We start from the raw sequence: 26,822 nt of genomic DNA, 5'->3' as shown, positions 1-26,822 counted from the left end.
TGAACGTATATCAGACAGACAAATCCAAACATCTCTCACCATACAGAGGACACCGAGCGGTACATTGTGATGCAGTGACGGTACTCGGAAATGATGGACTCATGGTATTTTTGTTTTAAAATGAGCACTTTTGACGAAAAAGAAAAGAAAATCCAAAAAGCACAGATGGGATGCAGTCACGATGGAAAAAGCACAATGACTCAAAACAAATGACCAAATATACAAGAGGGAGGTTTTCCCAAAAGCATCTTACTTTAGTTGACTCGCTAACGAGTGAATACTGACAGCAAAAGATGACTGAAAGCCGTTTTAAAAGTCCCATTTTCAACAGAATACTATGCTAAATACTTACTGCGCTTATTCCCAATAAATAATGTATTAGTCATTAAAGAAAAAAACAACCTCAACGTCTATAGGAAGAATGCAAGACACGTGCATTTGAGGACTTTTACAATGGCTTTCATTGGAATTTTCCAAATTTGAACCACTTGGTGACACAGATCCGGCCGTTACGTGGCAGCGAGAGGAACTTAAACTCTGAGTGCCGAAACTGCCGGGAAGAAAATTACACGCGTGCCACAGAGACTAAAATATGAGGTGTTTCATGTTTCATACTCTCTGTAAAGAAAACGGATGTTTAGCTCCCAAAACATCTTTTAGTGTTGCTCAGGACAGCACTTTCTGTGGTTGTCTTCTCTTTCCTTTTTTTTTTTTTGGGGGGGGGGGGGGAATGGAGATTTGTAACCACAGCAATTAACACGTGTCTGGGCACACTGTCAGCACATTATTGCTGTTCAAAGGTGCACAGCATCCGAGCTGTCCCAAGCAAAGCATTTTGTAATTTTGTATACGATTTTCAGGATTTATAAAAACATTTCTCTACCATTTGACTCATACTGAGAAGAGCACATCCATTTTCCACATGAAGCTTTGGTTCATAAGATGCATTTGGAAGAAAAACGCTAAATGCCAGAAAAAAAAAGCAAAAAAAAAAAAAAAAAAGCGAGGTGAGAGTCACAGTGAGGAACGTGGAGTGGATGCATTCATGTCTAGAAGTAAACATACAATACCCCACGCTCAGAGTTCTCCATGTGTGAATCTCTCTATCGGAGCAAAGGCAAGGCAGGTACGGGACGGGACGGGACAGGAAGGGGCGGAGCCAAAAGACAGCAAACGGCAAGATAGAGAGAATTGAAAGAAAAAAAAAAAAAGAAGGCGTGAGACTCCAGTCAAGAGAGATTTATGCTGAGAAAAGACATCTGCAACATTTTCATTCTTTCCACTCCCTCCATTGTTTTGTTCTTTCTCTGTCGACCCTGAGCAAACCGAAGCAGACTCGACTCTATGAAGCCGCTGCTCTCTTCTTCTTTGGTTTTTCCAGCATTATTGTTGTTTTTTCTACAAATTGCAACACCATTTCTTTGTTCAGGCAGAATTCTTGCAGGGAAAAAAAGGACTTTTATTATTCCTTGGAATGAGCCATGATAGGCTGCAGAGAGGGGACGCCGAATTAATTTGATTTTTATCCGTTTAGGCAGCCATGGAGGGCAGACTCTCTGTTGCAGTGTAAATCAGTGCATGGACTTCAGTAGGTTTTCAGTAAAAGTGCTGACAAGTGATATATAAAGATAGAAGGTTTCATCAAGGTGGCAACTTTCAAAACGTTAACATATTGAAACTCCAGAGTTTCACAAGTGCCATGAACAATTTGTGAAATTTGGGGCCCAGGAACACTTTAAAAACAAAACAAGATTCATGTGATGCAAGAAAGAGAAGCTTAAGAGTGGATTGTTGCAAAGAAAATCCATTTTACCCCCATTGTCTTGTGGTGAATTTGAAGATAATCTGTCAGAACCGATGAAAGAGAAATTCTACCGCGTCAAACTTTAATGAATGTATTTTTGGTTGCCAGTAGAAGTGACTTCAGAGAGAAAAAAAATACTGAATTTCTTTCTGCCAAGCGACAGTAAACATTTTGAGATCGTCTTGAGTGGCCAAAAAAAAACATGCTAATTAAATCCTTTTTTTTATTTTTTATTTTTTTTATTTAGCAAAGTGTCACTTTAGCTTTCTGAAAAACAAGCTTTACATTTGTAACACTTACTTGACTAAATGTCAGTCTTTCCTCAGAAAAAAAAAACATTAATTTCCTCATTTATTTAGGATAGATTGAGGAAATGGTAAACGTGGCAAGATGTTTATGGCAAAAAATTTCAAATTTAACTAAAAATGTTCGCTTGTTATTGACACTGTTGCTGAGATGATAAGAGCTAATAGAGGAAGAGAGTGATTGGTCAGCTGGAATGGATCAGCTTGAGTGTGGAAAAACAATGGGTGTACGAATCTGTAGCAAGGCAGCAAGCAATCATATAATAGAATAGTTCTATGTATTTGTGTACATGTCTTAAAATCTGCATTTTAAGCTCTAATTGAAAGTAAATTTGTGTCTTACAGTGCAAATGTGTCTTAATTATGCAAATATTCTACAATACGGTTGTAAATAAGGATTTACTTGGTCTTTAGGGTCCAGTTTGTGTTTTAAGATCACGCAACAGATTTCATTATCATTGAAGGATTTATAATTATTATCATTTCCTTTGAACACTGTCACAGCGCTATTTTCCTGTTTCATGTTCGTGCACATGTGCTCTTGTAAAATAACTTTTAGAACCATTTTAATACAGTATATATGTAATATATAAATGTTTGTATTATCCATTTACACTGATTACAGAAACTTGTCTTCTAATATACAGTACAATGTGTTTAAGAACCAGATTTTAAGAAACCTCGCAATAGTTAAGTTACTTTGTTATTTAGGAAACAAATTGACCACAATGACTCCAAACTAAGAGCCCCCCCCCCCCCATAGTACAAACATACAGGTTGCGGCATGTAGAATAACAAAATCTTCTTCAGAGGAACCCTACAATCCCCACGTGAACAGCTAGGAGGAAACAACTCCCCTTTAACAGGAAGAAAAACCTGCAGCAGTGGGAAGGAAAAACTCCCTTTTAACAGGAAGAAACCTCAGACAAAACCAGGCTCAGAGGTGGGCGGAGCTTGGAAAATTTGGGGGAATTTCCAAATGGAAAAAAAAAAAAAAAAAATAATTCAAGTAATAACTCTGAAACTGTGAAGCCAAAATGGACAACCTTGATCTCTACAGATAAGAGAAACAGGGAGGAATTTTGTGTATCTCCCCATCACTAGCCAAAGGTGATATTAAAAAAAACTTTTTCTAATTTCTGCCTGATTAGATAGTAAATTATAAACTGAATTCCACCCTCATTACAGTAAATCGTTAGACGCCGACGCCATCTAATCTGCTCTAAAAGTTCTGAGCAGCGATGCTACGTCACATCAAATTCTCAGTGACCTTCTCAAAATGGCGATGATAGGTCACATTTAAATAATTCTGACCAATAGGCTGTAAAGAACTGACGAGATCTTGACTTCTACTTGGCAACACACACTCGGCCATTAACATTACAGCCACCAGCCATGCCTTGAGTGTCTGTCCGCACATTTATGTGAAACTGTATGCTTCATCATATCTTTAATACTTTAATAATCCTCTTACGATTACAAAGGGTGTCATCTCGTGCCAAATCACGTCAAATTAAGTTTGAAAGAAACTCTTCTCCTCGGCAGCAAAGGCTCAAATTTTGTGGGGAAATAGTTCAACTGCGGGAAAAATTTAGCTGCATTCATGTATATTCATTCAGAAATGCTAGAAATTAGTGGCGTTGCCATCGAGGACGCCGTAGAGCCACGAGATAGGACGGAAATATTTTTGGGGCCGAGAGAAGCATGTCCGTGTTTGCGGACCCATCTGGGGTTCGGCCCCCCCTTTCAGTCTGTCTGTGTGCCCATGTGTGTAACAATCCACGGCACTACCCCTATTTAATAAAGGCTTCCAATGCCTAAGGAGGAGTATCAGGCCGTCAGCACACACACACACTTTATATCCAGTTACACAGACGTGGCACATTCACAGAAGCGAATAAAAGCATTACTGCTTGGCAGAGAGATGTGTACACAATGGAGACCGACAAACATGAGTAAACACACACTCTTTGCTCTCACGCATACCAACTGTCCCGCTAAACACATTAATAACGTGTCAGGGACCAAGTTTTTTAGAGATCACATATTGTATGCTTCAAATCTGTGAATGTTCAGCTGAAACTCATACTACATTGATCCCTGTGTGTTTTTTTGTGTGCATTTACTTGAATGTGTACGTGTGTTTTTTGATAAGTGGTCAGGGACTGCCATGCGGGACAATGGAGATTGAATCCAGGAGTTGACAATGTTTTTTTTTTTTGTTTTTTTTTTTTCTTCACGCTAACCATGCGGTTTTGCCGTAACCCCAACCGTGTGTTTTTGCAAATGGCTTTCGTTTTCCTTTAAATCACATGGTTCAAAACCATTCAGTAGGTTTAATTTTCCCTATAAATCTCTACAGGCCAAAGGGTATAATAGAAAATACAGCAAAACGTGTAACTCCCACGCCTACACATCGCTAACTGTAGCTATGTCACGTTTTAGCTGTAATGGACAAGCGTGTCTATTACACGTTTTGTTGTGATATCGGGTCACAGGGAGGGGCGGGGGACGGGGGGACGGGGGTTAAGATGAGGCTTTCCCTACCATCGCCTTACAACAAACCAATGAGTTAACCTTGTTTCTACGTATCATGAGGCAACCTTGTATTGTGACGTTACCAACAGACAGTTGCTCATTCTAAACTCCGTCTTTAGTTCTGGTACGTTATTTATTGTTCTGCACCTTTCCTCAAAATCTTTACCTTATTCAGTCGGAAATCCTTTGTTTAGACCTTTTAAATGCACAGAAAGCCCAATGGGTGAGGTTTGGAATCAATAATTCAGACACTTCCACCCAAATGCATATTCAGGAACCAGAAAACAACAGCTAATGTGAACGGGCAGATTTACAGAGAGTCACGCCGGGCAGTAAAAGCATCGCAAAGCCGGGGCGGGGTGACCATACCCTTTGTTCATTTGTCTACTTTCCTCTTGTTTGTGTGTTTTACTTTGAGGTGAATGTATAATTTGTTTTTTGTTAAAGCTACCAATCATGGTTTAGTCTCTTTTCAGAGGTTGACCTGGACATGAACGCTGTTAGAAAGCATCATATAAAAAAACAAATTTAAATCACAAAAGACGGGCTGCCGGGTCAGAATTTCAAATCTCTCGGATGAAAGGTAATAGGGGTGAACAAGTTTAAATAACGCATTTTTCCAAAAGAATTTGCATTTGCGTAGATGTCACCTTTTTCTCAGTTACCTGGCTGAGGTCTCCTTTTGGCATCAGCACACACATGAATTGGCGAGGAGCTTCAGGAGCATTAAATATTCATCAATTTGCCTCTCAACCTTTTAATGAAAAGCGTATCTTCTGGCGCTGCTCGGTCGAGCCCTCGGGGGGGCACCTGGCTGTAGAAACATTGAATCCCCATTAAGACATGTCCAGTGTTATTCCCTTTAACGTTACGTTATCGGAGACATCCCCCGGCTTTCTTAAAAAAAACAAAAAAACACTGACAGTCCATTTAGAACATGTGTAACGGTGATCTGTAAAAGATGAATTGGACGGTTTGTGCGTGTTCACTTCGCTAAAAAGTTTTGTCGTGGAATAATTTATGGGCTTTAAAAGGCTTGTAAAACACTTTTTAATCTAAAGAAAAAAGAAAAAAAGAAAAACACTTTTTACTACCACCGGTGCGACTGGCTAAACTATGTGGAATGAAATATAGATGACGCCAGGAAAATGGTCCATGATATAGTGAACTGTCTGAATCTATTCGTCTGCGCTTCTTTTATCAATTATGTTTCTCTCTTCTCTCTCCATAACTCCTCCCTGTCTCTTTTTAAGAAATTTCATGTTCATCCCTTTTCTTGTATTCTTGGGTTAGCTTCACGATAACATCCGAGTAGCATCTAGACTGCTCACTTCTCTTTCTTTTCTCCTGTTTTACTGCTTATATATTTTGGCCAACATCCACTGCAGAGATGTTTGCCCTCTAATTGGCTTTTGTATGTATATTATGCCCTGTTGACCTGGTTAGCATCTGATTACCATATCCACTTCACCCCAAGGTTAACCAGCGCTGCCTGTTTTTCAATTTTCATATTTTTCAAACTCATACATTTTTCTTCCTTTCCTTTCCCCCCTCCTTTCCCTTTTGGATTACCCTCTGTGTTTCACCCATATATTCCCCTGCTGCACCCGTTTTGTGAAGTCTCTATCTATATCTTTCTTGTTCAATTTTGCATTATTTTTTTTCCTCCACTGACTCTGATGAATTTTTATCCTCTTGGTGTTTGGTATATTCTCTGTTAGCCTGGGTTAGCCTCTGATTAGCATTGCCAACTGACCCTGTGCCCCGTCTTCACTCCCCAACCTCTTTTTCTCGCTTGAAATGGAAGTAACGTTGTATTCAGACTAGTAATGAGGTGTGAGCCAGTTTCCCTTTGCTATGTTATTGTCTGCATTTTACGTTTCCCCTCTATGTATCATAGGCATTTTAATTACACCACAGGTTTGTGGTTTTACACTAATAACAAACGTATAGCATTCATGTCATATCCTTGGCCTCCATGGAAGAATGAATGTAATATTTATGGTAAAAAAATTCTTTAAATTGACCAACTAATAAATTGATTGGTGGATTTTGAAAGTGGGCTGTGGGCTGACCATTGTGGCCTCCATTTAAATGACCCAAAACAACAAAAAGAGAGAAGAAAATATTTTCTAAGCACTGGAAATAGGAACTTAACAGTTGTTAAGTGGTAAAAAAAAACCTATGACCTAGATATTAGCTATTGAGCTTTGACCAGAAGTTGGTCAAAATCAAGAGAATTTTTCACGTGAGATGTTTTTTCTATTGAATATCTTAGATAGATATTTAGATGTTTATTTAGAAATTAAGTCCAAAGAATCTCCATCTACTGTAAGTATGTTCGGTAAACTAAGCTTTTTGCTAATCGATGACTATAACGACTATGACCGGAGCGACCAATCCAACTTCTTCTGCTCTAAAATGACAAACCATGAATGAAACCATGACCTTTTTCAGCGGTAAGGTGACACTTTAAAAGATTTCTAGGCATTTCTAAAGACACACAAGTATTTTATTCACTCTAGAAAAGTCAGCATCATTTTCTTTGAAAAATAATGACAGCGGTGTTTTTTCCGGGAATTAAACCATCATCATGTATCTATTCCTTCTGAAAACAGTCCGGCAGTTTTCCGTCTACACCATTATTTATTCTGCTTCTAAAAAACGTCTCTGGATTTAATGCCTTGGGCAATCAGACCAAGTAATCCTCATGTCCTCCATTTCACCTCCATGTGGTTCTTAGTTTTTGTAGTGTATGTAATTTAGTAATACACAGTATATGTTTAATTAGAATGGTTATTAGAATGTATTTGCATCAGTTAATTGTCTTTATTGTTACATGAATAATGTTCCTGTACTTTGTAATTTTTTTCCCTTAATTCTTAGTGTCAGTGTACAAAACCACATGTATTTGAAGGCATTTTACATAGTATGCAATGTTTGTGTAGGTTTTGCAGGTGAAGCGGGAAATTGTGAAAAGCAATAAAATTATGATACAAAAAAAAAAAAAAAAAAAAAATGTGAGTGATTGCAAAACAAAATGTAGAAGCAAGTATGCAAGTGAAGTAAAGAGAAATGGAGGGATGGATGGAGCAATATAGAGAATTTAAGAAAGGTAAAGAAAAGGAAGGCAGGCGATGGTGGCAAAAGTTATTTGCTAACAAAGACACGAGAGCTTTGTATTTCTGCTAAGAGAAAAAGGTAATACAGTTCATACGGGTGATAGAGCTCTAAACTCTGGGCGCCTCTATCATCATTATTTATTTTGCCTTTCAAGGGTTGAAGCGGATTAAGTACATCTCTAGTTTTAATACATAATTCTGATCTGTTGTATTGTCTGAAGAAACTAATACATTTTGGCAACCTTCACTATCAATATTTGACATACGCTAAACTCTGAAGGAATTGTGTTGATTATAACTGAAACTAGACGAAAACCATTTTAAATTCAGACTTAATTTTTTTTTTAAGTCTAATATTTTTTTTTACTTTTTCGACATTCTATAATTGTAAAATTGGGCAACTGCGTTTATATATCTCTATCTGTCCAAACAGATTCATTTCTACCTGCATACAAACTGAGGACACTTGAAAATGACATCATGAAGTCTATCCATTAATCTCTCTTTCTTTAGTCTGCTTTAAATAAGCTAAACACAGCAATATTTTCATCAACATAAAAAGTTTGCCAATACGGTTCCAGTAATAAAATGACACATTTGTCAGAAAGATAATTGGTAGCCTCGATCTCATGCTCTTATCTTTTCACAGATTTTTCTATTAGGTCTGTTGGCTTTGTTCTCCATTGCCTTTCACATTTCAGTTGAGTTTCCTGTGGATAAACAGCCCTATTTCTTGTTTTTTTTTTTTGTGCCAAAAAGTTAATCAAAAGTAAACGTAGGCAAACAGATTTGGCCGAGTGTTTCACAATATCTGCTAGAGGCTACCAACTGTCGTTTATAGTGGTTCAGAGAATCCAAAATACAATACAATAAGGATATGTTGTTAATGTATCGTTGGTAAACTGCTACATAAAGCACCTGTAAGCATTTCCTTAACCCTGATGTTTGGTTTTTACTACCTACCTGCGTTTGAAGGTGAGGACAACTCCGAGGAGGATGATGATGAACATCAGAATCCCGGCAATCACACCGGCCATTTTCACAGTGCTGTCCACCTGCTTCTCCGGCTCCATGGCATCCGAGTCCTGGGTGGATGCACCTACACACACAAACACACACACACACACACACACACACACACACACACACACACACACACACACACACACACACACACACACACACACACACACACACACACACACACACACACACACACGCAGGCGCACACACGCACGCACACGCACAGGTACGCACATAGTCACATCGGTAGGCAACCTCAAAGCAAAAAAAAACAGTTACACACGGTCGCATAAGTAATGAACATGCATGCACAAAGCCAAACACATACAAGGACTCAAACACAATCATGAATGCAAACGCACAAACACGTGCATATGCAAACATACATATATTTATATAGTAGATACGCAGTCATACAAATGCACAAAGACAACACACTTTATCCCAAGGTGAAGATAAACTCTAAACACGTCATCCGTATGAAAAATAGCCAAAACACAACGTATGAGGAATCATGCAGGGAGGTGAAATCATCAGCAACGTGCTGAAGAAGACAAACAATCGCAGCAGAAGTGTTTTTATCCAGAAGGAACTATGAAGTGTTTTGTTCAAGAAAAATGTCATTTTGAAAAGAGGAAATTGTGATTGTAAAATTTTGAAATAACACATAATGTGAAAGGAAGAAAAAAACTGAGTGATTGTGTTTTGAAAACCAAAGAATACAAAACAACAACAACAAAAAAAAAATCAAGTGTTTGTTTTCGAAAAATGTAAATATTTCAGTTCGTAACAAATCAAGGTTAGACTCATTTGGCGTGGTCATATCATGGAAAATCCCAGTTTGATGAACACGTGCTGATGAACGTTTACAGCGACATACAGCCATGTGGGAATCAGCGATGTGATGTAAAACATTGAGCGACGGCAAGAAAAGGAAATAAAACAAAAAAACAAACCAAAAAATGGGTGAAAACCGATTATCAGCTACACGCAGTTACAAAATATCGTTGAAAAAGCGTTGGTATTTAACCAATGTGGCCGGGAGATAAATAAATAGAAAAGCAAAAGGATGACAAGATTAATGAAAAAGAGTGGCAACAACTTTTAAAACTAAAAAAGTCATTGTTGATTTTTTTTTATTTCTTTCAACGACTCTTGAAAAGAGGCGAAAAGAGTCCAGGGACAAACAAATGTAGAAAATCATGCAAAGGCATCAAGGCCGAAAACTCCACACATAATGCACATAGAAATCACAGAGCATGCAGGACAGGGATGTGCTTGAGTCTTTCACTGTGTGTAGAAAGAATCCTGCAAACAAATGAAAAAAAAAAAGAAAAGAAAAAAACAGGGTCGAAAAATACAAGGTTGGAGTGTCGTGTGGAATTTACAGGGCGACCACACCATTTTCAGACACGGAAGAGCACTGCTGCCGCTGTATGTTGGGTGAATGTCATGGATGTGCTGTAGTTCCTGTTTTGCTGCTGCTTCGACGTCCTCACAACGACGTCGATCTGCAGATACAGATCCTTAACCCATTTCGAGTTAATGTATTATTATAAGATATGATTTGCACTGAATGAGAGACTTTGAAACACTGAGCTCACTTTTACTAAAAAAAAAAAAAAAAAAAAAAAAGGGGGTTAAATATTGTGTTTGACCGAAATTAGAATTCTTTCTTTCTGGAGCAAAAGTAAACAGTTTGGTAACAATTTGTTGTTGTTTACATAAAATAGGCTTATACGGATGGTTTGGTGGAGCTCAGCTATGTGAGCAAATTTGACTCTCATTTCTTTAAAGTAGCTCTCGGGGGAAAAAAGTCCCTAGACAGTTCCATTTTCGGCGTTTTTCCTGTGTACTTTATATATATATCCTCGCATGCTTTTTGTTTATGAACTGATGCAAACGTCTGCTTTTAAACGCATACTATGATAGAACAAAGTCACAGAGCGAAAAACCGTAACTCCACAAAATGAACAGAGAATTAAAAGCGGATATACAACATTTGGATGTGTGACCTACGGTTCAGGCGTTATTCAACAACTTTATCAGAGCGCCCCCTAATGGCTGAGGTGTTTCAAAATCTTTTCGGAAAAGAACTTTCGGGGCTCGTTATCTTCCTTTGAAATTTCAGCTTTGCACGGCCTCCCGTGTGGGCTCCACAAACGTTTCTTTGGACGAAATAATAAGATTAATAATATTCCGAGCAAAACAAAAACAAAAAACAAAATCTGATTCATAAACTTCTGCTGTCCTGTTTTTATGACAGTGTGATCGCAGCACAATTGGTTCAATTCCGGCTGAGAACCTTTGGTGGATGTCATCCTCCTGCTCTATTTACTGTTACAACAGGTAGCAGATACTTTCATTTGAGGAACCAGGTGGGTAAAATTGAATCATTATGAGCTTACTTTAAAGAACAATAATTGATGATCAGTAGAAATAAGCTGCGCAGGCTGTTTTAATCGCAAAACTCTAATCACAGAGCAAAAACTACACAGCCACTGAATATCTGCCGATGTAAGACGTTGTTTTAAAAGGGTCGAACAATCATTTCAGTTGACATCTCGCAGGTCGTACTAAAGCGGGCAAAGTGGTCCACCAGCTCTTCAACAGATGCTGCTCTATTGGTCCAAAGAAAAAAGAAAAAAAAAAGAAAAAATCCCTCCCGTGGGAGGATAAATTAAAGCACTTAAGGCCACATGGTCCAAAGAATGAAACAGAAACAAACCATGAGGTTGGCGAGGAGAGATACACACACAAAGATGGCATAAAATAAACATATCGAATAAATGACAGAGGTAAGGAAGAGGTGAGAAATGACAGAGAAAGTGAGCAAAAGAAAAAAAAAAAAGATAAAGTCAAATTTGTTGAAGAAAAGAAAGTTAAGAAGAGATGTAGGATTGATCAAAAGATAAAATGAAGAACAATTCAACTTTTTTTTTTTTTTTTTTTTTTTTTTTTAAAGACAGGGAAAGGAGTGCTGGTACTGACATGACAGCAGAGTAAACCACGCTGGAATCCGACACATGAACGCCCCCTTGCAGACACGTACCGAGCAAAAACTCCCGTTATAACCTTGATAGACAAAGACAGCCGATTAATAGAGTAACACCGTCTGCGTGGGAGTTCAGTTTAATCCCCCGTCTCTCTCATCGTCAACCCCCCCCCTCCGCAATAACAACACAAGGTTGGCAGTGGCATACAGTGAGCTAACGGCTTAAGCACCTAACCTTGGCACGCTCCGTTATAGCTGCCGCAGTCCTCAACGGCTGCCGTGACGAAATGGTCTTTAAAAAAAAAAAAAAAAAATGATGTAGGAAACATTCACCGCCTTTTGTGACCCAATAACGGACAGCGTCCCCATCGTGAAGTTGTATCACCAGTTTGAACAACAACAAAAAAAGAACATATTCATAGTGCCGATTTAACACTAACCCTTAGTGTGACAGTAAAAGCACTCAAACGCTGCATATTGTCAATAAAAAAAAGAGACTCGGAGTGTTTACTCTCAAGTATAAAAGGGAAAAAAATGTCCGTGAAGACAGGTGGAACCTGTTTATGATAGCATAAACCATTAAAACCAGCAATTCAATGACAGTTTTCAAGATTTGAACAAAGTAACGTGGCCTTTTTCTTTTATTCTTCCACACAGAGGACATAGCCTTTATGTCTCAAACAAATCTGTTGGAATTGCAAATGAACGTTAAGTAGCACCGCGACGGAACAGAGAAGCTGAACCTCCGTGAGTAATTATCCACATATGCGCTATCAAAAAACATGTATAACTCAGCTGCTGATATCGATTAAGCTACAAAACTCTGAATACTTACTCAGGAAGGTTACAGCTTTCCCTCGCTACGCGCACGTCACGGTGCTACTTACCGTTCACGCGAAACAGGAGCAGCCTCGGATCTTCACATTCACGCAATCACAATCGTTTTAAGCTAAGCTTAGCACGGCACCTCGCTGGATGGATATTCCCTTGATCTTAAGTATTTACTTTTTGAACTGATTCTTATTTAATTTATTCGTAAAACTGAGTCGATAACCCCCAAAAATAATTCGGAAAATGTCCTATTTGATTACGTGCTTTTTAAGACGGCCACTTCAACCCAGACGAGAACAAAAATAAAAGCATGAAGTGAAAAATGTGTTCCGACAACATTTTCTGGATAACTTGGAGTTTTGAGATTATTTTCACGCTTGTACACACCCAAATAAACGCTGTAGAAAGTTAGCCTGGAACCACATGTTGGAAAAGGTGCTTTTAAGAACCTTTTTTAAAAAGATTTAAATGAGCCTTAAGTGTTCAATGTTACCTGGACCTTACAGTTCATTTCATTTGTTTGGATAGAACGATGCTAAATGTAGTGTGTGCAAACTCGCATTATATGCAGTGCATTGGCAAAAATGCAAAAATGACATCAGAAGGTAACGTAACGATGGAACGGTAGCTTTACACAAATCTTGTTTCGAGAGCATTTTTTTTTCTCTGCTTTCGTCCCTGTAACGTATTCAGATTCTTAATACAGAATATTTTGAATAAAAGTAGATTGTTATAAACACCTAAATCTCATTTTAGGTATATTTCAACAATGGTAAATGTACTGTCAAATCACAAACTGCACGATGTCATCCTTCACTCGCATATGTATTTATCCTGCAATCATGGTGCACAATTCAAGATCTGTTTAACGTCCTTTCCTCATTCAGACTGCAAATACAATTTGCATATCTCAACCCCAAAGATTTACCCTGTAAGTTCAAGCAATGGTCCCTCAGGTATCTAGATATTTACAGAACTGATTCAATTTTAGACAGTCGAGCATGATATGAATAACTGTGCCGCCTGATACATTTTTGTATTCCATCGAAACCACAAGAAAATAATCCAGGAGGGACATTTCCTGAGAGCTTGTGCTGCTGTAAATCAGCAGATGTGTATATAAGTGTAAAAACTTCAACTTGTCTGTCAAGTACATTACAGTTACACGCGAGGCTTGGGCGATCACGCGAGGAACGAGTTCACACATTTCCCTGTAGACCGCGCCCCGGTAATCACCCCACAGGTGTATTAAACCTCAATCCCCCCCGCCTCCCCCCCCCCCCGAGTAATCCACGATATGTATCACCTGACACATTTCAGCGTGACCTCCATTTGTTCACACTTCACCGGGCCCACGTGTTGATTGGGTTCAACAGTTCATGATGTAACGGCGGAGGGACCCCATCTGGTGACGGGTTCGGCTTCATTTAACACCGTGATTGGCCAGCTTGGGAGCCACTCGGCCAATCGGGCGAGCGCAGACAACGAGGGGTCTGACCGGGGGCAAGGGGAGAAGTGATCTAATGCGACTTTGTCCATTACAAATGTTGAGACAAAGCAAATCGCCACAGCAAAATAGGATTGATTCACAAATGGTGCAAATACAATATGGAGGACACGGTGGCCTCGTTTATTATGCTGTTGTCACTGTCAGCTAGCAGGTGGCGCCTAAATATGGACAATTTATGGATCCATCTTTCTGTCTTGCTACCGATACTGGCAGGTGGTGTAGGTATTATTTTCTTGGCACATATCAAGTCCCTAAAAAAAAAAGACAGTTGGAACAGTGGAGGCCCTTCATACCTGCAGATATTTGGCCAGGTGAATGTCCTCATCAATTCGCAAATGGTAATTTTATATTAAATTCCACTTCTAAAAATATAAATAAGTTGACCTGCTGTCTTACAGAACATTTAACACCTGGTGGAGCAAAACCAGGCGGCAACCAACGGCGACGTCACCCGCTGGGTTTGTGAACGGCTGTTATGAAGCCCAGAGTTTGAATTTTGGCCGACATATCCAGAATGACCACAAAAAAAATCTGTATATTTTATGTGATATTAACTGGTCGTGGTTGCCCTTTTAATGAGCAATGTTTCTATTGGGAAACCAAATTTGTGGCTGGTAAATTTAAGATGGGAGATTTTTTTTGTTTTTGGATGTAATGTTTTGTTTTTACTGAAAGATATAAAGTGAATTTCAAAAGTGTATAAACTGAGAAAATTAAAAAAAAAACAAATTCACAACGTAACCTTTTTCAAAAGCGCTTTTACAACACCTACAGTGACACATCTATAAATCCTCACGTCCACAATCAGGTTGTGTTTTGAACATACTGTTCTTGCTGACCCCAACATTTATCATTTTGTACGTGATGTATGGGCTTCACAGGAAACGGAGGGGAGGTGGGGTGGAGGGGGGGGGGGTTACTGGGTAATATACAGAAATAGTCTTAAATCCTTTCTCTCTCCCCCCCTGTAAAATCCTCCCAGGAGAAAGACATAAAAAACATGGACGGGAGAGTTGTAACTGCTTCGGCTGTCTCTGCAGACGCCGGAATTCACAACCGTTTGGCCTTCACAACGATGGGGCCGTCGTACCCGGGGGAATACCGTAGGCATGGACAACAAAACGGTTACCGGTGGCTACGGGGAATATAAACGCACACACATGCACACGCTAACACCCGAGTTAGTGAATATGGTGCAAAGTGATAAACCAGTGAGGATGCTTACTGGTATATAAAACGTTATTATACATTCGATAACTGTTCAGTTGCTAGGATGGAAACTTAGAAAAGCTTTAAATGAAGTTTTAGCTCCAAGGTCTACATCGTGAAGTCAATAGACTTTATATAACAAATAAAAAGATTAATTGCATACTTTTTTTTGTGTGTTATTGTACTCTTTATAGTAGTGGGGATATTAATATAACATCCAATAATTTCCCTCAACAGCAATCACGCTGGAATTTAATATAAATTTCTGCAATGCTTTACAACCCTGTCATTTTTAATAATGATAATAATAAAAAAAAGATAAATAACGGAGCTACGAGCTGAGAATTAATAGTATCTTTGGGATCTTCTCATTTCAATAGAGCTGACTTATGGAAGAAGTATAAATGCATTAAAGGGAACTTCCTCCATGTTTGCCGTCATAACCGTGACAACATCCGGTCGGCTGATGGTACCGATCGCTTCCAAAGGCCATAAATCCTCAGAAGTTTCTTGCCTTCCTGAACGCAAACGATCCGTGATTGCTGTGTGTGTGTGTGTGTGTGTGTGTGTGTGTGTGTGTGTGTGTGTGTGTGTGTGTGTGTGTGTGTGTGTGTGTGTGTGTGTGTGTGTGTGTGTGTGTGTGTGTGTGTGTGTGTGTGTGTGTGTTTGATGTGTACACTTGTGTACACTTGTGTAATATTCTTTTCATTCAATACATTTCTTTGCACTTCTATTTTTTTCCCCTTTTTTTTTGATCGTTCCTACTTGGAGAGCATGATAAAAGTATCGGGGAGGAATGATTGGTAAAAACCAGAGATATTAAAAATATAATCTCATCCAAATGGAGAGAAGATTGATTCTCCCAGCTACCAACGCATAATGCAGCAGCTCCCAATGACATATTAAATAGTCCTTTTCTCTGTGTGTGTGTGTGTGTGTGTGTGTGTGTGTGTGTGTGTGTGTGTGTGTGTGTGTGTGTGTGTGTGTGTGTGTGTGTGTGTGTGTGTGTGTGTGTGTGTGTGTGTGTGTGTGTGTGTGTGTGTGTGTGTGTGTGTGCGTGAGTGTGTGTCTTAGATGAGGCTTGATTTTAAGGTTTAGTTTACAGGTATTGTTTGTCGGCGGTTGCGTGTGTGTGTGTGTGTGTGTGTGTGTGTGTGTGTGTGTGTGTGTGTGTGTGTGTGTGTGTGTGTGTGTGTGTGTGTGTGTGTGTACGCATCCTCTGTGGATTAACGTTAGCATGGTTGAGTGTGTTTAACAGGATTACTAATCTGAACTATGCTGTCAGTGTGTGTGTGTGTGTGTGTGTGTGTGTGTGTGTGTGTGTGTGTGTGTGTGTGTGTGTGTGTGTGTGTGTGTGTGTGTGTGTGTGTGTGTGTGTGTGTGTGTGTGTACAATATATTCGTAAATGTGCCTTTGGCTGTGTTTTTGAATATTTATGTGCATGCATATATTTATATATGTAACAATTCACCTGTGTAACTTCTGAAATTTGCAAATGCGTGGGAGTGTGTGTGTGTGTGTGTGTGTGTGTGTGTGTGTGTGTGTGTGTGTGTGTGTGTGTGTGTGTGTGTGTGTGTGTGTGTGTGTGTTTAAATATGTTTCTTGTCCCCTATATGAACATGTTTTTCTCTATCATTTTGTAAACAATAAATTACAATTAAAAGGTTTCTTCTTTTTAAAAGGGAGTGTTTTTTCTTCCACCATCCATCATCTATTCAACCATCCATCCATTCATCCATCCATCATCCATCCAACCATCCAACCATCCATCCATCCATCCATCCATCCATCCATCCATCCATCCATCCATCCATCCATCCATCCATCCATCCATCATCTATTCAACCATTCAACCAACCATCCATCCATCCAGCCATCCATCCAGCCATCATCTATTCAACCATCCATCCATCCATCCATCCATCCATCCATTCATCTATCCATCCAACCAACCAACCAACCATCCATCCATCCATCCATCCATCCATCCATCCATCCATCCATCCATCCAACCATTCAACCAACCATCCATCCATCCATCCAGCCATCCATCCAGCCATCATCTATTCAACCATCCATCCATCCATTCATCTATCCATCCAACCAACCACCCATCCATCCATCCATCCATCCATCCATCCATCCATCCATCCATCCATCCATCCATCCATCCATCCATCCATCCATCATCTATCCAACCATCCAACCATCCATCCATCTATCCATCCAACCAACCAACCATCCATCCATCCATCCATCCATCCATCCATCCATCCATCCATCCATCCATCCATCCATCCATCCATCCATCCATCCATCCATCATCTATTCAACCATCCATCCATCCATCCAACCAACCATCCATCCATCCATCCATCCATCCATCCATCCATCCATCCATCCATCCATCCATCCATCCATCCATCCATCCATCCATCTATTCAACCATCCATCCATCCATTCATCTATCCATCCAACCAACCATCCATCCATCCATCATCTATTCAACCATCCATCCATCATCCATCCATCCATCCATCCATCCATCCATCCATCCATCCATCCATCCATCCATCCATCCATCCATCCATCCATCCATCCATCCATCCATCCATCCATCCATCCATCCATCCATCCATCCATCCATCCATCATCTATTCAACCATCCATCCATCCATCCATCCATCCATCCATCCATCAATCATTAATCCATCCATCCATCCATCCATCCTTCCATCTCTTGCACTTCCTTCCCTTCTTTCTTCCTCTTCAACCCCTGATGCCGGCGAGTACGTCACAACTCGACTTCTAAGATTTACTCGGGGAAAGTTTAAGGCTGTTGTCGCCGGCGCCGCGGAGCAGAAGGAAAATTCATAGCGGAGCAAAGGCAAACTTAACATAAGACAACAATCCACCACAATGTCTGTGTGCCGGAGAGCGAAGAAAGAGCACCTGTCTGCATACACAATGATACAGGGGGGAAGGAAGAAGAAGAAATCCTTGGGCTTGACTCAGAGTGACTTTCTTCATGTCAGCGTCTCTCTTTGTTTCTGACGCCCTCCTTCTCTTTTTGGACTGCATCTCTTAAGAGTACGCTTCCTCTCGTCGCCCATTTTCTCTCCTTCCCTCTTTTCTCTGTCAAATCCATGCACCCACTGCAGTTTTAAACAGCATTTTAATCCATCACTTATTGGTATTGTGCCATTGAATTGTCACAACATCTCCAGATATTCTCCCGAGGTGAGTGGTTTTTTTTATTTATTTATTTTTTATTTTTTTGTCTTCCTTTTAACAGTCTGACTCAATCTGTTGCAAATTCGGAGGGCGAGCTGATTCACAAAGCAGCGAGCAGGCAGCACTTGGTGGTGGTGATGGGGGGTAGAAAAATAGGTTGTAAAAGAAAGTGTTTGTTTATGTTTATGTGTGTGTGTGTGTGTGTGTGTGTGTGTGTGTGTGTGTGTGTGTGTGTGTGTGTGTGTGTGTGTGTGTGTGTGTGTGTGTGTGTAAGAGCAGCGCAGGTCAACGGCAAATGGAATTCAAACATGGCTCCTTCACTTTTTTACATTGCAGTCACGTGCACGCTCGCATCTCACTCACAGACAACATACACAAGATCGCGGAGCCACGTGTTGCATCAGTATTGCAGAGCGCCGGAGTCGGTTACAACACGACTCTGTAACACCGCCGATTATAATTGACCTCGGGACTAATGGCGATGGGAATTGAAGCCGACTTATAAAAAAAACCCAGTGGAGAGACAAGGGGGGTGTCGGGGTTTTGATGCTACGCTTGCTGGTGCATACAGACCGCTCGCACAAATGCAGAAAAGTCCCACTTATTGATGCTTTCTGCTTTGAGTGTTTGCCCCCCAAAAAAAGTAATCGCTTGGAAAATGACGTCCATTCGACAATTATAAAACACTTAAGAAAAACTGTCTTTTAGCGAGGAGATATTGAAGCCGTTTCTTACACTGGAGGCCTTTTTCTTTTTTTTTTAGTCATGCATTCCCATTATCTGACTTGGATGATGCAACTCAAAAGCATTGCAAAGACCGTGGCATATCGAGTAGACACACATGCCAGGAGTAGCATTGACTTTTTTTTTTTTTTTTTTCCACCATTGTTTCAGTCAATGGTCTTAACATTACAAAGTCAGCGAAGCGTTTAATTTCTTAACTGACTTGCTCTCAGTCATGTTGCAAAAAAGTGATGACAACAGTCTGAGTCTTACAGTTACTGCCGTGGCGGCAGCACGGATATCGATTTCGTACTCGGTCACATCAAGGCAACACATGCCGTGTTCCTAACGGCGTACTCGCGTACTAACACTCACTGTTTTTGAGTGCAGCAACATGCAGTGCACTACAAGTACCAGGATGATGCACTCAAAACAGTCACAAATATTAAAAAAAAAGAAGTGTGGACACTTTTCCACCCTAAACGGTCGCCATCTTGGCTACATAGAGAAAGGGGGCGGGGCCACCGACGTAAAGAATTTTTCAAATTAGGGTGTCTGAGGAAGTTGCAGCTGTTTTTGAACACAGAACAAAAAATATTTGTTTTTCACTACTGTTGTTGCTGGAAAGAAGAATCAGCGTGTTTATTGAGTGTTTTTTGAGTGTATATTGAACAAAAAATAATTAAAGCTGTGGATATTTTGGTGGGTGATTTATTCTGAGGCCATTTCCTGTAAGTGCAGAACAGCAGCGTGCGATTTGAAACAACACTCGTGTGGTCTGTGAGTCACACATGGAAAGTGATCTCAAGTAGGTTAATGCCTTTTTAACTGGTCAGATTTGTGTCTCGTGTAGAAGAAATGTAATATAGATGGAGAATTTTAAGCTACAGCCTGATTTGGTCGTGTTAAATAGACAAATTTGTTGATGTTGCGTAACGGTTTCATTTCATTTGTGAGGATCTGAAAGCGGGACAGATGAAGAAAGTCGAAGAAAGATCGCAGCCCATAGCGTCATACTGATTTGTGTTTGTATTTGTCTTTATCTTATGTGGTTTTTTTGGCGTACCAACCATAACCAATTAATTATCATTCAAGAAAGCCTCTTTTTTTAAAATTATTATTCTTATCTACTGAGGGTAATGTGTCTCAGTTTGTAATTTCTGAAAGTCAAAAGTGTTAAAAAGTAACTAAAATGATAATCATGGAAGTCAAATGCAGTTTTATTTTACCCAGATGTTTCCTGCTTTCATATTGAATACAACCCACATTTATTCGATTTAGGATTTCATTAGATTCCAGTCTGTCGTTCTACGCAATTTGTATTCAAACTTTCTGCCGTGTCTCGCAACCTCAATTTCCCTCAGGACAATGGAGTGTTATTGTATTCATGTGAAGTCATATTCTCGACAAAGACCTGTGACAGCAGTTTACGATTATTCCCTGTTGCGTCCGCATTGTTGGATTAGACGTTTTGATTGTTATAGCGGTGGACGACATTCATATTCTGCTGTCACGTCTTTGCGTTGCAAAAAAAAAAAAAGATACAAATTCTTAAAAGGATTAGAATTGACGCGGGTTCGCCGGTAAACAATGTTTACCTTCTGTGTGTTTATTACACGTGGATAATTCCATTTTAAAGAGCTGTGCTTCGCGAAATATGTTAAAATAATAAACTGTTTTCCCACAATGCCTCGTGATGGCAAATATCCTCGGCGATGTGAAGTATTAGATTTAAGGTCAAAGCATTTGTTTTTGAACATGATAATTGGTGTCACATTTTTCGAAGGCTGGATATCTCACCGTGGAGTGCCACCGATTTATCTAAAAGCTTTATTTATTGCAGCGGAGCTCGTAAAGTTCAAAGGTTTCACAGCTCTGAGGATCATAAAGGCAAATTCAATTTTTGAATTACATTTTTTTTTTTAATAAAGCAAGGACGCTCATTTTTAAACGAACATAACGCTTCTGCAACCCCCCCTCACCCCCTGCCCAAAAAAGGTCAGTCTTGGTTCCTGGCTCTTTACAAATGAAGTGATTGTCTTGTCCTCTTGTTTTGCGACGGTTTAAGTACTTTGCTTAAAGTCTGTGAAGCGCGGCATAAAATTAAATGTTAGATATTCTCCGTATTTGATAGGTCACAACGAATGTCAGGGACTTTATGAGGAAAGAGAAGGTAAGCAACGAGCTGCAGAGCGGTGTGTGTTGTGAAGGAGAGAACTGCCGTTTCTGTAAATGCAAATCAGCGTCCTTCTTCGTTTTTATCCGCTGTTCTGTTCGAGTGAAGTCGCCCACTAAATACAGGATGCTTCCACTTTATACTTACAGTAAATATCTCATGTATTGTAACTAAATTAGCATATTTGATTGGAAAGATCGACAAAGAAAAATTTGGCTTCTTTTTGTTTGATTTTCAGCTTCTTCTTTTTTTCCCCCTTTATCGTAAAAGTCTGCTTTATTGTGGATAAAAAAAAAAAAAAAAAAAATGAATGTTAGCTTACTGTCTCAAAATCAGGCTGTTGACTGTAAGTTTCACTTGTGTGTGTGTGTGTGTGTGTGTGTGTGTGTGTGTGTGTGTGTGTGTGTGTGTGTGTGTGTGTGTGCGCGCGCCCATGCACGACAGAGAGAGAGGAGGTTCAACCACAGCCAGCAACACTCGAAGCAGAGCAGACATGCAAACAAATGCATTAAGATGGTGATGAGAAGGAAAGACCAAAAAAATAAATAAATAAATAGAAAAACAGAGAAAAATTAAGAAACAAACAAGAGGAAAAGGAAGGGGGAGGAAGGGGTGTAGGGCAGGGGACAAACCAAAATGAAATCGTGTTTTGCGTTGCGTTTATGGTTGGTATCGTGACATAACATTGGGAAGAAGAATAGTCTGCTCTAAATAAAGCAATAATCACCTTCGCTCGGGATGACTAGAATGTACGGCGTTGTTATTTGTCCCCTACCTATTACCACTAAGGCCAAGGGCCGCACGTCCCCGCCGGAAAGCATGAGAAAGAGAGGGGAGAGAAAGAGAAAAAACAAACAACAACAAAAACAAAAAAAGAAGGGGGGGGGAGAAAGAAGAAAAAATAGTCTAAGAAAAAGAAGAGGTATATATTTTTTTTCCTTTATCCATTTCATCAAAGGTTTAGCTCGGCCTGGTTTTCATTTGCACAATCTGTCTTAGAGGAGAGAAATTGCAGTGGTGAGAGATAGCACTAGAACAATGAGATCAATAAGCACTCAACTGGGATGTGACTGGTCTTTTATTGGCCAGGAAGTAACGTCAAATGAGCAAATCTTGACGGGCCCATTAGCAGGAAAAAAAAAAAAAAAAGGTTCTAGCAGATGTGTTTGCTTGGTGAGGATGTTTTATTACCGAAGGAGTGGTCAGTGGATGCAGATGTGGTGTTGGGGGGGTGGGGGAGGGGGGTGGGTTGGGGTTTAACGTTGGAGCTTGTTGAGTCTGTCAGTCTGACTTGACAGGTTAATAGAAAAAAAAAAAAGTAAATAAAATAAAAACAAAGGGGGGGGGGAGGACATGGAAGAAAAAAGAAATCAAGTGATGGTTGAAAGAAAGATTTAAGTATGAACTTTGTGGCGTGGTAAAAGACGTAATCCGGGTTCTGTTGCATTTACCCAGAAAAGGTCATATTGTTATACTTTTTTGGGGGATGGAGGGGGGTCAGGATTGTCTTCAAAAATGTATTTCAAGGTAGGAAATACATGCAAAGTTTCTCAGAATATTTGTTTTTGACAACGTTGTTGAGGTAACCAGTTGGCTCCAGATGGCCTTGGAAACACATTGACATTGCTAATTAGCTTTTTCATGCTAATAAGCTCACAAATTACAAATTGGGTTTTACTTTTAAAATTACAATTAAAGTTTAAAGATCGAAACTAATTTGAATCGTTCTACATTTTTTTCAGAGGCGGAGTAGAGAAATACCGTCACTGCTTCAATTCAACCAAAGCCAAAGAACCAAGTTTTTAACAAGCAGCTTTAATGTCATAAATGATATATCATGTTAATTGGTGTGTATTCAACTTCTGCATCAAACACAAGTTTTGTTACTACTATGGATATGCAAATAAAAAAAAATTTGGGGGCACATCCCAATCTGAGCCTTTCAATATTGCATATCGTTGAAACCAAATCTGTTCCGATTTATTTACCTAAATATCAATTAAATATGTATATAGCACACTGAAATAGCAGCTTTTAGCCGTGGTTTAAAAAAAAAAAAAAAATGACTGACCTTATTTTTTACGGGTGATCAAAATGCAGAACATTTAATTATTGAGATGATATCATAACTGGGAGAATGGGATTCCTAAAATTGAGCTCAGCTGTCTCTCTGGGAGTGTTTGAAAAAAAAAAACTAGGCGTACCTGCGGCTGTACAGCAGTCTTGCCTCAAAATCTTAAGATCGTTGAGGCTGCAAAGAGCTCATGAAAGAAATGATACACAACTCAAATTTGGGTTTGTAAAAAAAAAAAAAAGAATTAATAAGTGGCAGTCATGTCACTGGTGACAAGTAAGTTTAAACAGTAAAAATGATAATCAGCGCGACTAAAACGAGAAGATAAAAGCATACCAGGAACAACAGGCTGGCAGGACAAGGCATTCATTAAGAAAGTGCTATTAAACTTCAGTTATTTTGGTCCTGGAACGTCACTTTAGGTATCGTGTATTATTTCACTCCTCTGTCTATTTTTTTTTTTTTTTTACTTTTCCTCTTTATTGAATTGCAAGCTTCTATCATCTGGTCCGAAAACGTGGTTCTTTGGTTTTACCTGCTAATTCACACTCACGTTCTCTGTCCTCTGACAAGATGCATCAAGCTATAAGTAAACATTAGTTCAGCCTGAAAACACCGCCTGCATCTTTTTTTTTTTTTTTTTTTTTTTTAACTCAAAAGCCATACCAGCTGATTTCACTGATTAGAACAAACTGAACCAAACCAGAAATCAGCTGCTGTAGCGAGGGGACAGCAGGTATTGCAACAAAATTAGTCACAGGCATTTGCAAGGTGAGCCACCTGCATTGCATCAGAACGCTGCCCACATAATAGAAACTTTCAAAAAGAAAAATACATTTAAAGTAGATTTAGAAGTTTTGGCGATATTGATAGATTTAAATTGTTTTTTTATTTATTTAAATAAAATAACAAAATTTGCATTTTGTAATATGAAACACAGCCACAAAGTTGAAAGCTCGTCTTTTCCCAAGCATACATACATGCAGACAGACAGACAGCAGTGTTTGCACACTGAAGACCTCCACCCACAGTACGTCCCACTCAGAAAAAAACACAGGCTGGAAATGGATAGAGCAAGAAAAACAAGAATGATAGAAAAGAGAGGAAATGTGCACAAATGAGCAATTACGGCTTCAGAACTAATAAGACAGTGAAGGAACAGAGAAAAAAGATGCGGAAGAGTCGGATCAATACTCGATGCAGATGAAAAAAAATGAAATAAAAAAGAGAGCGAAGGGGGCGGGGAGAAAAAAAAAATCAATAGCAAAGCTGAAAAGCTTTCAGAGCACATTGCCAGGCACACAAATGGGTGTATTTGCCAGAGATGAGCACCAAATAAAGATGGGAGACACGGGGAGAGCAAAACAGAGTAGGATGAAATGGGTTTGGGGGGGCTAACGGTTTAGCCTCCATCTACTGGGTTTAATGAAGGCGGTCAATCGGTATGTGATGGCCCTGATGTTCCACTTTATACCCCGATGAGCAGCATGGATGTGGCGTCAGATTGGAGGAAGACAGAGTGAGAAAGAGCCAAAAATAAATAAAAAATAAATAAAGATAGAAGATATGAGAGGAGATGAAGAGAGAGAATGCTATGCGACGAAATCATGCAGGTTAACGTGGTCAGGATGTGGGTTTTGCCCGGGCTAATGGTTGTGGGTTCACCTTTTTTTTTTTTTTTTTTTCTTCAGTAGAGTTTGTGTGTTCATCTCATCGAACACACTCAGGACACTTCAAGATTATTCTAAGGGGGGGGGGGGGGGGGTCATGTAACAACGCTATTCTTCAAAACGAACTTGACAAAGAAGGTTAAAAAACACAAAGCGGACATAAAAAATAATATCGTATCATCATGACTGTCGGTTGAGTATCAATGGAAGGGTGCTCATACCTTTGTTAGCCAGGCGGACACAGTTGATTTTGGTTTCCTGTGGAAAGAAGAGGGAGACAAATACAAAAATGTAAAAAAAAAAAAAGACTGTTAAGATAAAACTTTTGGCAAATGGGATTGTGTCTTTACTTTTCACGTTTGGACCGATCACCTTGTGCATTCTCAACTGAGGATACCGCTCATCCATTAATGTGAGTCTAGGTATGCGAAAATTATTGTTTCAAAAATGTCCTTGATTAACAGAAACGACTATCGGCAACAACAGATGCGAGCAAATCAAATCACCAGGTAAACAGTAAATACTGATTCAGTAAAGAGGACACGCTTATTATCAGGCTGGTTAGTATACAAGTATTTGATGATCAAAAAAAACGATGCGTTTCCAAACACTTCCTCCTCGTAAATTCAGTGCCATGTTGATTTTTTTTTGTTGTAAATTACATTTCAAAATAATGAGAGAAAAAAAATTTGAATTTTAGATCACTATTTAAAAATGTAAAAACTAAAAGAGTGACCCTGGTTTTTGCCGTGAGCTGAAATGAGATTTGTCTTAAAGTCAGGAAATCAATTAAAAATCATTGTCATGCTTTCAGAAGTTGGTCACCAGTGATTAAACCGTTTTTTGATTACATTTTGTAGTTAATGGGCCAAAACAAGCTTCCATATGTGGATTGAAGGCGTAAGGTAAACACACACCTTACTGCTCCTGCATTTGCACCACCGCGCCGATGTTAGTCCTGATGATCAATGAGATCACGAGACCATGTTATTAGTTTCTGATTTCGTCGCGTTCTTCGATACACTCACCTGCTTGATTTCTCTCAGAACGTGCGCACGCAAACACGTCGTTAATATCAAGATCGATACGCGTTAGTGTCGATTACATCCATCATCCATACACATCCACTAATGAACAAAAGTACACCGATCATTTCTTTTCTTTAGTGCTTTTTCTTTTCTTTACAAAATCCGTTGTTGTTTCATTTTTACAAAATATTTGACAGCAAACTGTTTATGCTGACGTAGAAAACTCTAAAACGTATTCTACTGCAGTTGTATGTTGTTGAATTTAATAACAACATGTTTCTGTATATTTTCAGTATCGTTCAGGATATTGTTATCGCAAAAAAAATACAGTGAAATATAGCGCAGTTATTTTAGCAACACATATTGTCCCCCTCTAGTTTAGGAATATTAAATATGACCTGCAAATTGCCAAGTCGGTACAACCTCTGTCTCCACGTATCACGGTTTGGGGGCTACCACCGTTCCCGTCATTCTCGGGCTGTCACCAGCCGAAGCGACATGTACTTTTCTTTTTACACCCGCTCTTTTTTTCATTCCTTCCCCTTGCTGCTGTCTTTCCCTCTTTTCTTCTCCCCCATGA

The 26,822-nt window shown here is 39.4% G+C and overlaps 1 protein-coding gene across 12 annotated transcripts in view; it reads right to left on the bottom strand.

The window, feature by feature from the left end:
- Positions 1 to 26,822, bottom strand: part of ptprt (protein tyrosine phosphatase receptor type T) — a 308,145-nt gene that overhangs the window by 94,287 nt on the left and 187,036 nt on the right. For 4 of the 12 annotated variants that reach the window (XM_069715330.1, XM_069715333.1, XM_069715331.1 and 1 more), the window contains exons 15-16: positions 25,436 to 25,472; positions 8,733 to 8,868 (exon numbers count right to left, since the gene is read on the bottom strand). In XM_069715330.1, coding sequence (XP_069571431.1) covers positions 8,733 to 8,868; positions 25,436 to 25,472 — 173 coding nt within the window. Of the gene's footprint in view, positions 1 to 1,070; positions 1,104 to 8,732; positions 8,869 to 22,197; positions 22,255 to 25,435; positions 25,473 to 26,822 lie in introns of all 12 variants that reach the window. The other 8 variants (XM_069715322.1, XM_069715324.1, XM_069715326.1 and 5 more) reach the window with 4 other exon arrangements.

Source organism: Brachyistius frenatus, unplaced genomic scaffold (genome assembly GCF_029030835.1).
Source record: "Brachyistius frenatus isolate BFR_SWC_R1_liver_20210118 unplaced genomic scaffold, ASM2903083v1 Contig_141, whole genome shotgun sequence".
NCBI classification, from domain to species: domain Eukaryota; kingdom Metazoa; phylum Chordata; class Actinopteri; family Embiotocidae; genus Brachyistius; species Brachyistius frenatus.
This window is presented reverse-complemented; position numbering and strand designations above follow the sequence as displayed.